The sequence below is a fragment of the Mandrillus leucophaeus genome, unplaced genomic scaffold (genome assembly GCF_000951045.1).
Source record: "Mandrillus leucophaeus isolate KB7577 unplaced genomic scaffold, Mleu.le_1.0 Scaffold12, whole genome shotgun sequence".
In the NCBI taxonomy this organism is placed as follows: Eukaryota; Metazoa; Chordata; class Mammalia; order Primates; family Cercopithecidae; genus Mandrillus; species Mandrillus leucophaeus.
This window is the reverse complement of record NW_012100320.1, coordinates 6,015,893-6,032,944: the sequence shown is the minus strand read 5'-3', so window position 1 is coordinate 6,032,944 and position 17,052 is coordinate 6,015,893. Positions and strand designations below refer to the sequence as shown.

Genomic DNA, 17,052 nt, shown 5'->3' with positions numbered 1-17,052 from the left:
CTCCTGCCTCAGCCTCCCAAGTAGCTGGAATTACAGGTGCACACCACCAGGCCCAGCTAATTTTTGTATGTTTAGTAGAGACAGGGTTTCTCACTGTTGCCTACGCTGCTCTCAAACTTCTGAGCTCAAGGGATCTGCCCACCTCGGCCTCCCAAAGTGCTGGGATTACAGGTGTTAAGCCACTGCGCCTGGCCTCAGTCACTCTTTAACTCCAACTGTACCTGAATGAGACAACCCTGGCCCTGTATTTCCGGACATAAAGCCTGGTCTCACTTGGATTTGCCTGGACCATGCAGGTGTTGAATTTAGAGCGAGCTCATCAGAGAATCAGTGCATTTGAGAAGAGCCTTCATATTCCCTGTTGCACTGGTGTGTAGGGTGCAGAGTCATTACAGATTTCAGCATTTCGAGTGGCATCCATTCAACTTACCTGCTGTTCCAAGGTGCTTGGATCAATAAAAGTCACCAGATCTATGGAAAAGTAACCAACCACATCTCTCATTCTGCAGGCTTTTCCAATTTGGAGGCACAAATAAGTGAGAACTTGGGGATCCACTGAGGTCTGAGGCACGGTGGTACCGGAGGAGATGAAGGGGCTGTCGGCATGAAGCTGGTCCCCTGTTGATAGCACGCTGATTTTCCCGTTGGGCTCTATCAGCATGTCCACTGTCAGGTTGGTGATGCTGTCTGCAGGTGGGAATGCTTCGATCACACCCCCTGGTGGGAAAAACGTGGAGCAGGTGAAAGGACACATTCATTTTGTTTGACTTGGGCTCAGATTCTGCATCTGCCATGTCTTGAGAGACTTTGGGCAAGTAGCTTACATTCTCTGAACTTATTTTTCTTTATCTGTAATATGGGCATAATAAAGCCTACCTCTTTAGATTGTTGTGAATCTTAGAGATACTGTATCTATCTATAGTATTTAGCCCAATGCTTGGTATATTGTAGGGCTCAGTGAATGGTAGTTTTGATTCTGATTATAATTTGAAGACACCGTGAGGATCACTGGGTCTATGCCCACTCATAAACAGTGAACCCAAGGATTATGATCAAATCCCTTTGGGGAATTAACTGCCCATCGTCCGCAGTTGGCATCTTGATGACCAGTGTGCTCTTTCGCGTAAATTTCACTGCTTTTTGAAGGTTTGACGGGTTTGGGCTTTTTGCGGGCAGAGAGAACATTGACCATCATGTCAGCCAAAGGACTTCTATATAAAGTCAGTTATAAAATGTTTTTAAAAATATAGAACCAAGAGATATTGCCGTGTTTGAAGAACGCATGTGCTCTCTCTGCTGATAATGAGAGCTTTATAATTTATTACATTTTACCTTTTGCTTTGAATGCCAAAAATCACAGAGGCAAGTCTGATGTTCAAGCACCGCAACAACATTTTTCTGGCTAATTTGTGGCCTATCTCAGTGGTGTCCACAAAAATTACATAGCCCTAATCTTCTGTTTTTAGGCCCAACTTACAAATCTTACTGTATATGTCCTCTTTGTAGAGAAAAAATTTAAGATATTACTTGTAAACAGTTAGATAATTTAGAAGTAAAAACAACAAAGTGTTCCATAGATAGGGTGCCGTCTAGAACCTGACAGCACTAAGAGAAACTTGGCCTGTATTTTACAAATTTGCTGGGGGCTGGGAGAAGTGTGACCTCTGCCTGTAGGTGTAAGAGAACAGCATACAAATAAAAAAATGAGCAGTTTTCAAATGCAGTCATCTGTTACTTCATCCAAAAAGCACTTTCCTTAAGTGTCTATAAATCTGGTCAGAGGTAGTCCTAACAAACACCAAGTTTCAAAAGGAAAATTGAGTTTGGAGGGTACATATTCAAATCCTAATTTTTCTATTTGGTTTGAGACATTCTTTTCTTCAAACGAGGCCTAGTCGTGTGTGCTGTACCTAAACATCAGTTGCTGGGGATTTAGCAAGGTAAATGCAGCAAAACAACAATGACAAAAATGTACAAAAGTAAAAAACCTAGTGAGTCTCTGTGCTTTGGTTAACTTTGTGGCTTTAGCTGTCACCTATGTTTTGAAAGATAGTGCTTCCGTGAAAACACACTATCATTCATAAGTTACAAGATTACTTGGGTATTTTATTTCAAAGTAGCTTATTTGTACTATCTTCTCAGCATCATGACCATAACCTTTTCACTGTTATTTTCTTCCACTCAGAGCAATTAATTCCTCTTCTGAAAAAGGTATTGCCACAAAGTGAGACCCTGTCTCTACAAAAAAAATTGTAAATTGTAAACAATAAATTAGCTGGGCATGGTGGTGTGCGCCTGTAGTCCCAGCTACTCAGAAGGCTGAGATGGGAGTATTGCCTGAGCCTGGGAGGTCGAGGCTGCACTGAGCTATAATTGTGCCACTGCACTCCAGTCTGGGTGACAGAGTGAGACCCTATCTCAAAAAATAAAAATGAAAATGAAAAAGTATTGCTTTTGACATAATCCTATGACAATTTAGAAATCAAATCCCTAGCACATTTTGTGGCCATAAGCACACTGGAGAAAACATAAATGGAATGAAACAGGCAATGGTGGAAGCTGGAGGGAGGGAGATGGTGACCTTAGAGTCGGGAAACCTGGGAGACACCCTGGCTCAGTTGGGGACCATTGATACAGGGCCTGCCGTATGCACTGGGTTGACAGAAAGGCAGAAGCTTTGAAAACACATGACTTTCAAGACCTAGGTTTTTAAATGTGCTAAAATTGAAGGATCTAACTTTGTGTTCCATTTACCACTTATTTGTTGTGTGATTTTGCCCAAGTCCCCTCCTATCTCTGAGCTTCAGTCTCTTCATGAAGAAAATTAAGTTAATAAAGCTTGTACTGCTCTCCATAAATAAGCATGGCTGAGAAAGCAGGATAAAGATGAACAGGAGGTGGAGGTGAAGCCTTAGCTTGTGGTTATACAGCTCAGATGAGATAGTTGCTGGGAAAGCCTTTCTCATCTACAAAGCTCACATGAAAAGAAATAGTTTAGAGGGAGGCTTTTGCAGGCAGATGCTTGAAGATCTGGAAATTTCCTAACACCCTGACCTGGACGGGCCTGGAGATCATCATGGTCTTCCCCCCATAACTTAAAAACAAAAACAAAACAAAACAAAAAAACCCACCTCATCAGGCTGAGTGCAGTGGTTCACGCCTGTAATCCCAGCACTTTGGGAGGCCGAGGCAGGTAGATCACCTGAGGTCAGGAGTTCGAGACCAGCCTGGCCAACATGGTGAAATCCTGTCTCTACTAAAAATACAAAAATTAGCCGGGCATGGTGGCGTGCACCTGTAATCTCAGTTACTCAGGAGGCTGAGGTAGGAGAATCGCTTGAACCCAGGAGGCGGAGGTTGCAGTGAGCCGAGATGGTGCCACTGCATCCCAGTCTGGGCAACAAGAGTGAAACTCCATCTCAAAAAAAAAAAAGAAAGAAAAAAGAAAAAACACCTTATTAGTGATCGTGTGTGTGTGTGTGTGTGTGTGTGTGTGTGTGTGTGGTAGCCACTTGATTTTCTTCCATTTATGCATGGGGTTGACTTTCCTTACTTTGACTTGTCTATCAGTGGGTACATGTGGAAATTTATAGAATCACAACATTTTAGAGTTGAAAGGACATTGGAAGTTGTCTAGCACAACTGTCCCCTGCAAAGAATCTCTTTTCTGCAATCTTGTTAGATGGCTGCCATTCAACCCCTTGCTTAAATAATTCATTAACAGAGGTCGCTTTTCATGGGCTCTTCTATGTGTTAGCAGAGTGACTTGGGGTTAATCTTTCGTACTTCAGCTTCCCACCTCTATAAAATGAGGGTGATAATGGTGCCCACCTCATAGGATGGTTAGGAAGCTTCAATAAGTTAACGTAGATATACTTAGAAGAGTGCCTGGCCCATGATAACCACTGTCTAAGCTCACTGTTTTATTATCACTGTGCTATTATCATCACTGGGCTATTGCTGCTGCTGTTATCATCTGACATGACATTATCTTATCATTATTGACTATTGCTGAGATTATTATTATCACTTGATAGCAGTGGGAAGATGCCTTCTGTGGCCTGTTATACTAACCCTCTCTTCTTGTGCATGTGGGTAAGCATATAATATGTCTTGCACTGTAACCTCCTAGAGAGTGAGGGCCGTCGCATGGGTGTGCCTCTGTGTAGCACCCTCACAGGGACCTCTGAGATGGTAGACAGGCATCATTCACTCCATTCATTCCCCCATTCATGGACCACCCAATGTTGTTAGGAAATGAGGATGAAGTAGGAGGAGGAGGATGAAAGGAATGGAGGCTCGCTTTGTTCCTGGACTCTAGCAAACCCTTGTTTGGAAATGTTATATTCAGAACTGGAAGCGAGACCATTTCTGCTCTCCTAGAAAACAGGAGGAGAAACTAACACTTATTAAAGATGATTTTGTATAAGGTTCTGTGGTAGAAACTTTCATATCTGTATTTCATTGAATCCACCCAATGACCCTGTAAGGTAAATAAGTGAGGAAACCAGGCCTTGGTGGGTTTAAGAACCTTGCTCAAAGTCATGGATGGGATCCAGACCCAGGTAATCTGATTCCAAAGCCCACCTCTCAGGAGAAGTTTGTGGTGTAAAAACAGGCCCAGAATCTTGAGCTCCCCGTGCCATGCTTGGCATGCTAGGTTCCTATTTACTTAAGAGGCTGGGTGTAAGATAAATATTTAGGCAACATTTGAAAAAGAAAACCATAGGAGCACTTCTCTAAACCAACACAGGAGATGCAAAGTATTGAAATTGGCCCCAGTTGACCCAAAACTAGAATCCAAAGTTGTGTAGACTAATCCTCAATAGAAACTTTACAGTCTTATTTACCTTGACTGAGAAATGTTTGGAGGAATTTCCTCCACGTCGGGAACCGTTTCTCATTGACTGGCTGTGCGTGCTGTGCTAAAATGCCCGCCAGCTCCTCGGAGATCTTCACCAAAGCTGGCTCCTGCAGAAACAAATTAAATAGAACCACAAGCAATTTTACTACAGAAATGAAAACTGCTTGTGGAGTGATTAAAAACCAGGCCTCCAACAGGCAAAAAAAATGTGGTTACTGTTTACCCAGAGTCAGAAAGCCATTTTGAAAATGTTCTCTCTTTTTTCAGCCATTTCAGTTTTCATATTTCAAAAGTGATTTGGCCTCCCTAAAAACTCTTCATTGTTCCTGTTGTCTCTGAAAGGCACCCTTCTCTCTGGGCATCAGGAAACCAAGTTTCAGACCCACTGCAGCTGGCAGCCTGACCAGCAGAGTGTCCTTGGGCAATATCTTTTCTCACTCTGGGCCTCAGTTTCCTTTTATATAAAATGTGGAGTTAATTGTTTTTGTTTTTCTCTTTCTTATTATTTTTTTTTTTTTTGAGACAGTTTTGCTCTTGTTGCCCAGGCTGGAGTGCAATGGCACAATCTCGGCTCACTGCAACCTCCGCCTCCCGGGTTCAAGCGATTCTCCCGCCTCAGCCTCCCCAGTAGCTGGAATTACAGGCATGCACCACCACGCCCAGCTAATTTTATATTTTTAGTAGAGACAGGGTTTCTCCATGTTGGTCAGGCTGGTCTCAAACTCCCGACCTCAGGTGATCCGCCCGCCTCGGCCTCCCAAAGTGCTGGGATTACAGGCGTGAGCCATCGCGCCCAGCCTAATTTTGTATTTTTAGTAGACGGGGTTTCACCATGTTGGTCATACTGATCTCGAACTCCTGACCTCAGGTGATCCACCCACCTCAGCCTCCCAAAGTGTTGGGATTATAGGCGTGAGCCACCGCACCCAGCCACCTCCATATATATTTTTAATTTTTCTTTTAAATTTTCTGAGACAGAGCCTTGCTCTGTCACCCAGGCTAGAGTACAGTAGTGTGATCATAGCTCACTGCAGCCTCAGTCTCCTGGGCTCCAATGATCCTCCTGCCTTAGCCTCCCAATTGGCTGGGACTACGTGTACACACCACCATGCACGGCTAATTAAAAAATATATTTGTAGAGATGGGTCTGTGTTGTCCAGGCTGGTATCAAACTCCTGGTCTCAAGCAGTCCTCCTCCCTCAGCCTCCTAAAGTGCTGGATTACAGCTATGAGCTACAGTGCCCAGTCATCTTCCATCTCTTTAATCTGTGCCATTTTCCCCTTGTTGGTGGATGTCTGCATCCTACAACTTCATCATCAAAGCCTTAAACTATGGCTGAAGCTGTAAAGGTGGGATTTTAGGTAGGGATGGGTTGGAAGAGTTAGGTGGGAAGGAGTATTGGGGCCAGCCTCAGTTTGCCTGAAATCCCCCCTAGGTCACAGTCTCGTCTCCCTGGATGTGAGGCTGGCCCCATACCATTTGTAAAACAACCCAAAGACTAAAGAGCCTCCTGTCAAAATGAAATCAGTATGGAATCCTCAATGAATAAGAAGTCTGGCTTTTGATATAAAAAGCCTTGGTTTGCCAGGACAATTTTTTTTAGATGTCCTAAGTTGCGATACTCTTCCTCTTAGACTGTCTAAACTTTTTCAAATAAAAGCCACCTCTTCAGATTTTATTTCTGCCAGAAGTGAGGCAGGGTCCTGGACCAAAACTCACATGACAGACACTATTCATACTCAAAATAAGGAGCACTGACAAGAGAAACTCAGATTTACTTTAGGTTGCGGGGGAACTTCTGAATCTGAGTGACGGTGCAGTAATTTGGAGGGATCAGCTTTGGGTGTGGGATTGGAATCTGAGAAATCACACACACTGATTTCCAATTTCCCTACCATTAAAAAGTGATTGTCCTCTATGCACTGCCTGCCCCAACTCCTTGGAACAGCTGGTTGATTCTAGGTCCAGTGCCTACTGACAAACCACAGCAGAAGACTAAACATCTGACACTATGCTCTCAGCAGGTTCAAAAAATCTGAATAACTTCCGAAATATCCAGAAAATCTTGGTGGGAGAGTTTCATTAGTTAGCTTAGTAAGTGCTTGACATACAAAACAGAACCTCCCTGAAAGGCGGAGAGTGCCCTGGCTCACACTCGGCTCAGGACGACTCCCTGCAGAGTGGGAGGAGGTCTGTGAAGAAGGGCTGGGGAAGCGCTCATGCAGAGAGCTCTGCCTTGTGATGCAGAAGCAAGGAAACTGCTGTCAAAGCAATGGGCCTTTTCCCTCCTTCACATCCTATACACGGTGCGCATTTTCTCTGATCTTTACTGTGAATTACCTGATCGCCCCAAAGCCCTGCATCTAAATTTTAAACAAGCATGCGAAATGCGCAGCTCCAGCAACCCGGACTCCTTTGTTCCTTCTCTGAACAGTCTCCAAAATCCATCTTTCTTTTGTTTTACACTTGTTTCAGTTAAAACCATTCCATTTTATCTCTGATTCATGAAGTGCCCCAAAGCTGGGACAATGAAACACAGCGTTAGAATCCCACTCTTCTCTGGAAAATGGAATGGCAAGGAAAGGAAGTCTCACAGCCCAGGCCCTCTGTCAGGAAAGTGGGAATTTCTTTGTTCTGCCTTGATTAAATGGCTTTTTCTGCCCTACTGCTGGGGAACGTGAAATCATCTACCAGTTACACACTATCTGGCCATTCATACCAAGGCAGTCCAAAGAGAAATCGTTCACTCATCTATACAGCAAAAATTACAGAATGTCAGGCCTTTTAAGCAACTGGACTAGACAAAAAGTGTTTATAAGTATATAATTTTTTTTTTTTTTTGGTGTTGGGGAGAGAGGGAGAAAAGGCAGTGAAGGAGTAGGTAAAAGCCTTGCCACGTAAATCTTGAAAGATGTCCTTCAGCTTGAGGATCAAGTCCAAACTCCTCAACATGACAGATTGATATGGCCTCTGTGATATGGCCTCTGACTCCTAATGTGGCCTCACTTTCCTGCCCAGCCCCCAGCCTCCCCTGAACTTGCCCTCCTCTGCCTCCCTTCTTCCTCTTCCTCCCCTTGCTGACTCCTCCTCCTCCCCTTGCTGACTCCTCCTCATCCTTCCTGAGGTGGTTCCAGCCACATCTCCTCCAGGAAGCCTTCTCTCCCACCCTAGTTGGGAGAGAAGGCTTTCTCCCTGCTCTCCAGCTCTCTCCGGGCTGCTTAATGGCATGGGCACTGGCTTTGAGGTCAGTCTCCCAGTCCCTAGCACAGGGAACACTAAATGTCTGTGGAATGAGTCACAATGCTGGTAAACATAGGATGTAGTCCTTAAAGCTAAAGTTACAGAATAAGATAAAACGTGAAACCTCTCAATGGGCTCCTCCTTGCTGCTCAGGAAGCAGCTGGAGGGAAGGCTGCTTAAGAACCACAGACTCTTCCTGGGTGGACTTTATGGGATTCCCTGCCTCTGAAGGGCATCGGGAAGATAAATGAGGTCGCATTTATGAAGTGTCACCTTAGATGCAACATACTATGTGAGGGCCAATAAGTAACTCATCAGCCTGCTGCTTGTGTGTGGCATCTGGACACTGTGCCAGGCTTCTGCCAACACCTCTGCTCACAAAGCCAGCCATTCTGCTTTGACGCTTGGAGTTTTCACTGTGCACAAAGCCACAGTAAGGGGCTAAATTTCCTAGAGGAAAGTCAGCTGCTGGAATCTGGAGGAGTAATCGTGTCCCACCATGAGAGGTACACAGCTAAAGGCACTGACGGGGTGACATTCAATAGGGATGCTGGGGCACACAGAGGCAGCTTGGGGCCATGATTCATTCTCTAAGAAAAAGGCATGGAGAGGAATAATGCGAGGTAAGAGGAGAGGGGTATTAACTGTTTAATTTATTTCTTTATTTTGAAAGTGTCTGACGGGAAAAACAAGGATTATACTAAGAATGGCCTCAGCACCAACGAAAATTGTCTTCCCATCTCTACAAAACAAACCAAAAAAATACAGCAGGACCTGCAGCTCATATATTCAAGTAAGGTCAGAAAAATGACATTCTTGGTGAAAGCTTCATTTTATTTTATCCCCCCAACAAAACAACCTTTTACAGTCTGGTTTCTGCTGGTACTCAGAAGCTGCTTGTGAACTGGTGGGTTAGGCGAGAGTTCAAATCCAGGAGCAAAGGACTCCATCGCAGCAGTGGTTTAACAAGCTAAGAACACCCTTTTCCCAAGAAGCAACAAGGTCCCAACGGCCACAAAGGGTCTATCAATGTCAGATGCAAGCTCTCAGTTTTTGGGGGGCTTTCTGCTCTCGAGTTTTTATCATTTTGCATAGTTCAAACATAATGCCACAACTTTAAGGGCAGATGCTGGTACGGGAAGATCTGTAGCTCTTCAAGTTTATTCTGTTCAAAACAAACTTATGTATACACACACACACACCCCTTCCATAACAGACAAACACTCCAATTCATGTGAATCATAAGAATAGTATTTGTAAAATACTTTCTCTTGTCACAGGTTCACATTCATGATCTCATTCAGTCCTTTCAGCAACACTCTGTGGTAGCCACTACCATGCTATTTCTCTTGCTTTAAAATGGGAAGCTGAGGGACTTTAAGAGGCTTGTGTAAGATCATCACTCAGTGAGTTGTAATGTTCAACAAATGATTAAAGACAGAAAATAAGAGTGTTAGGGGAACCATTTCTAGCTTGCCTTCCTCCTCCCTTTTCTACCTTCCCAAAGTGTATATATATTGAGTATCTGTTATAAGCCAGCAACAGGGGCACATCTTTATCTTAAAAACTTGTGAAATGAGGCCGGGCACGGTGGCTCATGCCTGTAATCCCAGCACTTTGGGAGGCTGAGGTGGGCGGATCACTTGAGGTCAGGAGTTCACGCCCAGCTTGACTAGCATGGTGAAACTCTGTCTCTACTAAAAATACAAAAATTAGCTGGGCATGGTGGTGGGCACCTGTAATCCCAGCTATTTGGGAGGCTGAGGCAGGAGAATTGCTTGAATCCGGGAGGCAGAGGTTGCAGTAAATTGAGATCGCGTCATTGCACTCCAGCCTGGGCAACAAGGGCAAAACTCTGCCTCTAAAACAAACAAACAAACAAAAAACCTTTTGAAATGAGTAGTTAGGAAGTTTTTTTGCTTTGCATTCAGTAATTGAGTAATACTAAGGTGATGGACGATGGATGACCACATCAGTGTTTCAGAGAGTCTATTATCCATTTTGAACAGATCATTTAGAGCTAATGACTTGGGAAGTGTGGAAAGAAAAATATATACCTTGTAGGTAATAAACAAGTGCTAGAAAAAAAATACACTTTTGAAAAAAGTCAGAATTCCAGATTTTCATTCCATCATGATTGCACTGGCTCTGGGAATGCAATTAGCTGCTAGTTTTGTGGGGCTGATAGCTCTAGGGTAATTCCCATCAGAAGAAACTTCAGCCCCATCTTTGCCACTGTACAGGCTTGCCTCCACTTTTTCCAGTGCCCACATTTACCTCTCAGAGTGCATCAACAATTGTCAGGACCTTGGAAGGTTCCAAGACATCTGCAGAAGGCATGGGGCTCCACCAGCCTGGCCGATGCACCCCAGAGATCCTTGTCTACCAAGTATGTACCTTGCCTCTTGCTCTCTCTTTTTCTATCAAGAAAGTGTAAATTTGAAGGAAGAGATGTCTGAATGAATGAGATTCAGGATATCTTAGGGGAAGCAGGTAAACTATCCACTGCACTCAATGACTAAAGCTTAATACTGCACTCAATGACTAAAGCTACTTCAAACTCCAGCGTTAGCTTCCCCAACCAAGTAAATTCCAAGAGTGCCTCTCTGTGTGTGTGTGTATTACACACACATACAGACACACATTGGTGTAAATGGGTCATGTGCCAATCTGCAGTGGTGAATTAATAACTTTTTGGTTAATCACCTCAAATCTCCCATATCAGACACTGATGGCGTTCAAAAGAAAATCAAGGGACCTGCCTACATGGTTCTGCTTTCTAGATGCTTCTGACATCCCTAGATGGAGGATTAGAGAGTGAAAAGGGCAAGACAATGACCTGAAAAAGTAAGCAAGACTGTCAGTGTTGAAAGGAGCCATGTGGACTATCTAGGACAAATGCCTCATGTCACAGAAGAGGGAACGAGGGCTTCTCCAGTCACGCTAGGAGGCCGCAGGTGCTCTCTGGCTGCCTCTGACTCCTGGGTGAGTGCTCCCCACTGGCCCTGCTGCCTCTTCAGAGTGTCAAGTGTGAAGCACCATGAAAGGTGCTCAGGATTTGAATCAGCTAGTGGTACACAGATTGAGAAGGGAGGGGTTCCACATTTGAGGGTGAATTTAGAAGGGCTGCCTCCCTGTGCACAGGATACATTTTAGTCACTTTTTAGGCTTTATTAAAAGCCTAAAAGCTTTTAATGATTAAAAGCTCACCATGTGGTAGGCATGTGCAGGGTGGTTTACATTTATCATCTCAGCCACTCTCTGAGGTAGATATTGTCATCCCCTCTTCATGTCACACTGCCATAAAGTGGCAAAACTGGGATTCAAACACAATTGCTACCAGTGTGCCATGGTGCAGTGGAATCTGTGCTGGTAACTGCCATCAAGGCACAAGTACTCAGTCTGGGCTGGATTCCATCATCCACAGGTGATGCTAAGTCAGTGCTGTCAAATGTATGAAAATATGGTAGCATGGGCCTTTGTCACTGGCTGCCCAGCATCTATGCCCCCTCTTTCAGGGTAATATTACAAACTTCTTTCAGGACCAATCCTTTCCCCATGCCTAACTATGTGAGTTGATTGAGAGTGCTGCCCCCCAACTCAGCGGCAAGGATTGGTCCTGATGAGCAAAGCCACGTCCTGGCTACAGTGATTGGTTCAGGATGGGCACATGACCCAATTAGACCAATCAAATATTAGGAAGCACTTCCTGGGGCCTTCTAAGAAAGCAGCTTTATGCTCTTCTGAGAATGCTATGAGATGTTCTCTCTTCCTATCGCCTTGAGCAGGGACAAACTGCAGGAGCTACTGGCAGCCATCTTGTAACCCTAAGGATGGCCAGTCTTAGAATGGTGTGCAGTGTAGAGGAAAGTGGAAAGTAACTGGGTCCTTGGTGACATCATTGAGCCTTGTCTGAAGCCAGACCAATGTTTGGATTTTTAGTTACCTGAGATAATAAATTCTCTTTATTTTTAAGGCCATTTTGGGTTGGGTTTTCTGTTACTTGAAACTTAAAACATTTTAAACTGATGCAAATGGGTGAACCAAACTGTGTATCCACAATCCATGATGGGTGTTTTCAGCCAGCAAATGCTCTGACCACTGGGTGCATTGGTAACTCTCATTCTGCAATCAGCAGTGGAGTTTCCACTCATTCCTTTCCATCCAGATTATTAGAAATAGTCCCTCTTTAGAGTGCAAAAATATGCTGAGAGGATGAAGAAAAAATGAAAATGTCTTTGGCAAGTCATAAACTACTTCCCACACCTACTTAAAGTTTAAGGACTGCTTTAATACTCCATGTTTAATTGTTAATTGAGAATTTAAAAATCAAAAATGCCAACTTTGCCTTCGATGAGATGGAAAATTATGCTGCTGTAGAAGGTAACATAATGTAAAACAGCCAACATTACCAAGGCACACAAATGTTTTTGGTATGTAAAATTGCTTTGTAAAATATTTGCTCCATCTGCTGAAAGCGGCAAAGACAATTTTCCCTTGATAGCTAATGGCCCATTTCGGCTGTGTGGCAAGTGATTCGCTGCGGTGGCGGCTCTCATTAAACAGAATGGTGAAAATGCGGTATATAATTCCATACTTATGTAGCATTATCCACTCGCTGCTTCTCGAGGAGCCTGTCCCTCATTATCTAGGCCTCCACCTTGCACCAACATGCAGGCCTAGCAGTTGATTTGACTCGAGAAGCGTTTTGTCCAACTGAGGCACATATGTTGTGCCTCCATTCCAAAGCTCAGCGCAACTGCTTTGCCCCCGACCACACACACTAGAGAGGTTCATTCCCTTTCAACTTTCCAGCACTTAAACTGCTGTTTCTTTTTTCCCCTCACCACAGGGGGCTGTGGTTTTCTTTCTAGGCTCACCCCGTGCGCGCCGCATGCTGGGGGTTTCAATAGATAAAGATTAAATGCTTTTTGAAATTCGTAATTGAACTTTGCACATACACAAAGGCAGGAAAATTTTTCCCCGGGACAAAATTGCCATCATCAAAACCCTGACAAGCCCCATCCTTGGTTCATGGTGTACGTGAGGGCCTGCGATCCTTTTCTTTCAGGGAGTTGTTTACACTACTCCCGGAATTACTTCGACATCTGCTAAAGGAACAATTAAAGATAAATAATCCAGGGTGGTTTACAAAAAGAAGAATATGTTCATGGTTGGGAAATGATATTAAAAAGTAGTTACAGCAGCAAGTGACTGGTGTTTTAAAAATATTTTTAACATTGGAAAATGGTTTTAAGGAAATTATATTAAAATATGAGTGACATCAAGTAAATACACATGCCTGTTCTAAAGATCATGCAATATTTTAAAGCAGAAACCATGTGGTTTTAAAATCAGCCATAAGTGGAAGTAGCCATAATTATCATTACTGGTAATGGGGTCTTTCTTTCCAGTTAGAGAAATATCGCTGGTTGAGAAAATTGCATATGCTGATGAAAGCTCTTTAATTGAAAATTAAAAACAAAAGGAAACACATGTGCCCTTTGGACTTGATTTTTCATTCAAGTAGTGGGGGAGAGGAGTGAGTCTGTGGAATGAAATGAGACACTATCGGGAGAATTTATATTTTAATTTTATGCAAAAGGAATGGGCAAGCAGCGACCTTTCTTTATCAGAGTGAAGAGCTGCGCCTTCTTTGATATTTCCACACATACAGATGCATACACTTGAGGCAGATGTAGTAGCATTATAGATTGATTGTTTTCTTTCCACAGACCATGCTCGTTAAAATACCAGGATGGTAAATCAGTGAATTCCAAAGTCAGAATTTTTGTTGGATCTGGCACAGTGACAGGAAAGTCTGAGCCTTCTCAAGGGCATCCCTGTCTCACCGAGGGGCACCAAGGACAGACGACCAGAAGCAAATGGCGCAGTCACCGTCAGAGGAGAGTAAAACTCATTCTGAAACCGTTCCAAATGCCCATGCCTGTTCTGTGGTTTTCAGCAAAGCAGACCTTTCCAAAAGACCTCCAACGGGGACTTCCTGGATGTGAGAACACTAACCAATTCTCGTTCCTCTCATCTTTTGCTTTATTCCTTCCTTCCACGCTGTTATTGCGAAAAACTGGCAGTTAAATTCAATTGATTCAAAGTATTCGGGATCCATATGGCCGCCAACCCTGGAGCTGAAGCGGCGATAGCGCCTCACTGCTGTTTTCAAGCATTTGCCTCTCCTCCAGTCCCCAGATGGTGGGAGTAACATTTAAACCTCCTTTTCTCTGCCTTGTACAATAGACCTTGGCACCATTTCAACTGTTTACTCCGGTAATTAACAGCTCTGATACCACAACAATTACAACTCCTACACTCGCACCACAATAATGCTATGAATTAGTGAGAGCTAATGGCTGGAAGGTAGAGTGTTTCCAGACTGTGAGATCTGTGCATTTTTAGAATAAAATAAAAGGTACAAACAGCACGCTTGCAGTAGACAATGATTACCTAGTAATTAGTTTACACAAAGCTTCCTATTTAATGGCAAAACGCTGTAATTAACGTGTGACAGAAAATCAAAGGGTACTTTGTAAGCATATGAAAAATTAACACTGCAGGCCCATAGCTTTATGTACTGATTAGAAGCATATTAAATCAATAGGACACACAAACCAACAGCTTGTGTAGCTGATTATTATAGGTCCTCAGAAGGGGTACCCTGGCTTTCATTTCACTTGGGGAGGCAATTTTCCTTCTCCTGTCATCTTCCTCAGGCACAGAGAGACACCTCAAACTCAACCCTGGCAGCTTCATGAAAATACCCACTGAACTGGAAGAAAACATTCTAAGTCATTCTCGGCGATAAAGACAAATATGTAAATGATTAAGACTTTCCAATGATTGTGGTGACGTGCTGCTACACTAATTAGAAAATACACCAACTGGAACCAGAAAAGAAAGCCACTGGGTTGCAATCTTTTGGTCAGAATAGTCCCTACTTCGTCAAGCCTCTTTATTCAACTCATAGAAAGTTCAAATAAATTGAACGGTTTTATATTTCTAAATGAGAAGAAAGCAGGCTGCTATGAAGACTTATTCTTTCCAAGGCACTGTCTGGGTAAAGCATAGGCTGGGAACAACTGGATCAACCAACATTCTGTATCTTCAACAGCCACAACCACATATAATGATGGCTAATGGACATAGACAGCAATACCTTGGAAGCCCACCAGAGCCTAAAGAACCTTCTAAATCACCAAAGAAAGATTAAGTTGTATGTACTTGTTCAATGTTACCTGTATTTTGTTGTAATACAATTTTATGGTAATAATAATAATAATAATAGGTAGCATTTCTTAAAGTCTTATTATGTGCTAAGCACGCTGCTCGCCAATTCACAGAATTTTCTCATTTACTTGTCACCACTTCCCCATGAGACAGGTACTAATCTCTCTTTACAGATAGAGAAAGGGAGACTTGGAGAGCTGAAGTAATTTGCCTATGGTTATCCCCCAGGAAGCATGGGAGTCTAACCTAGGTGTCCCTGGCTATGGTACCCCAGGAAGTCAGACTACTTCTTAGCTACCCTGAATGACTAGCCTGTTCCATCACTCATTCCGCTTAAAAGGCAGTTTACTATGTCAACCTGGAATAGGAGACTAAAAAAATTAAAACAACAACAAAATATTTGGTTGCTTATTTTTTTAAAAACAGGGTGTTTCTGCTTTTAGAGATAGGAGTCTTGTTCTGTCACCCAGGCTGGAGAGTGGTGGTGCAGTCATGGCTCATTGCAGCCTCAAACTCCTGGGCTCGAGTGATCCTCTTTCTTCAGGCTCCTAAGTAGCTGGAACTACAGACACACAGCTAATTTTAAAATTTTTTGTAGAGATAAGGTCTTACTATATTGCCCAGGCTGGTCTTGAACTCTTGGCCTCAAGCCAACTCCTACCTCGACCTTCCAAAGTGTTGGGATTACAAAATATTACAGGAGTGACCAACTGCACTGAGCTAAAAACCAGGGTTTTAAATACTTACAATATTTTTAATGCTACATCTGATTGTGAAGGTGGGTTACTCCAAGCTTTTTGGGAATTTACTCCAAGCTTTTTGGGAATGATACTATCGTGATCATTTTAGTGAGCCTGTAAATTGAGAAAGGCATTGAAATTGATTGAGAAAGGCACTGAAAATCTGTCATTCCCATGAACAATCAAAGGGTGATGTCTAAAATTCTCTCTCATCACCCATGCACATAACCAGGTATGTGAGGCAGTTGGGTTGCAAGAGCTGAATCTAGAAACTCCCAGGCAGGGCTCCTCCTCTCCAGCTCTGAGGTGTGTGTACTGATGGCCCCCTACACCTCCCAGTTTGCCAGCTCTTCTGTCATCTAGGAAAGGGAAGAAATTTGAGAGCAGTGGCCTCTGTGTTCCAGGAATATTTGTGTTTCCCACAAATCTCTGGAAAGCAGAAAATTTGCCACAAGGGCAGCACACGGTATGAGTCACAAAGGCAAGGACCTGCGGGAGAACACTTCTCCAGGACCTTCAAATAAGAAGGTCTTTCCTAAATGTACTTGGCTCAGTGTGGCAGATGCACTGGGCTAGCAGCAGTCAGATGTGGGTTAAAAGCAAGGCACAATCATTTATTAGCTATAAATTTGGGCAAGTCACTTCTTAAGAATAAGTTTCTTCATCTGTAAACAGAATAGTAATACCTTCCTTATACCTTAAATTGGTATGGAAGTAAATGAGTAAAAACCTCAGGGTTTTTCTGAGTTTAAATGAGACAATTCAGGTAATATGCTTAGCACAATACCTGGTACCCAGTAGGTACTCTGCAGTATTTATGATGATGATGATGATGATGATGATGATGATGATGATGATGACGACAAAGAAATACAAGGAAATGTCAACACCTTAACAGTGTATTCATAGATCTACAAAATGTTTAATTTCAGTGTTCTGGCAACAACTAAATACATAAAGATAAT

General features: G+C 43.2%; 1 protein-coding gene across 1 annotated transcript in view; it reads right to left on the bottom strand.

Moving 5' to 3' along the window:
- IQCH (IQ motif containing H) overlaps positions 1 to 17,052 on the bottom strand; it is a 150,724-nt gene that overhangs the window by 74,927 nt on the left and 58,745 nt on the right. Inside the window, exons 8-9 of the mRNA XM_011968588.1 lie at positions 4,851 to 4,971; positions 431 to 717 (exon numbers count right to left, since the gene is read on the bottom strand). Of these exons, the coding sequence (XP_011823978.1) occupies positions 431 to 717; positions 4,851 to 4,971 (408 nt within the window). The remainder of the gene's footprint in view (positions 1 to 430; positions 718 to 4,850; positions 4,972 to 17,052) is intronic.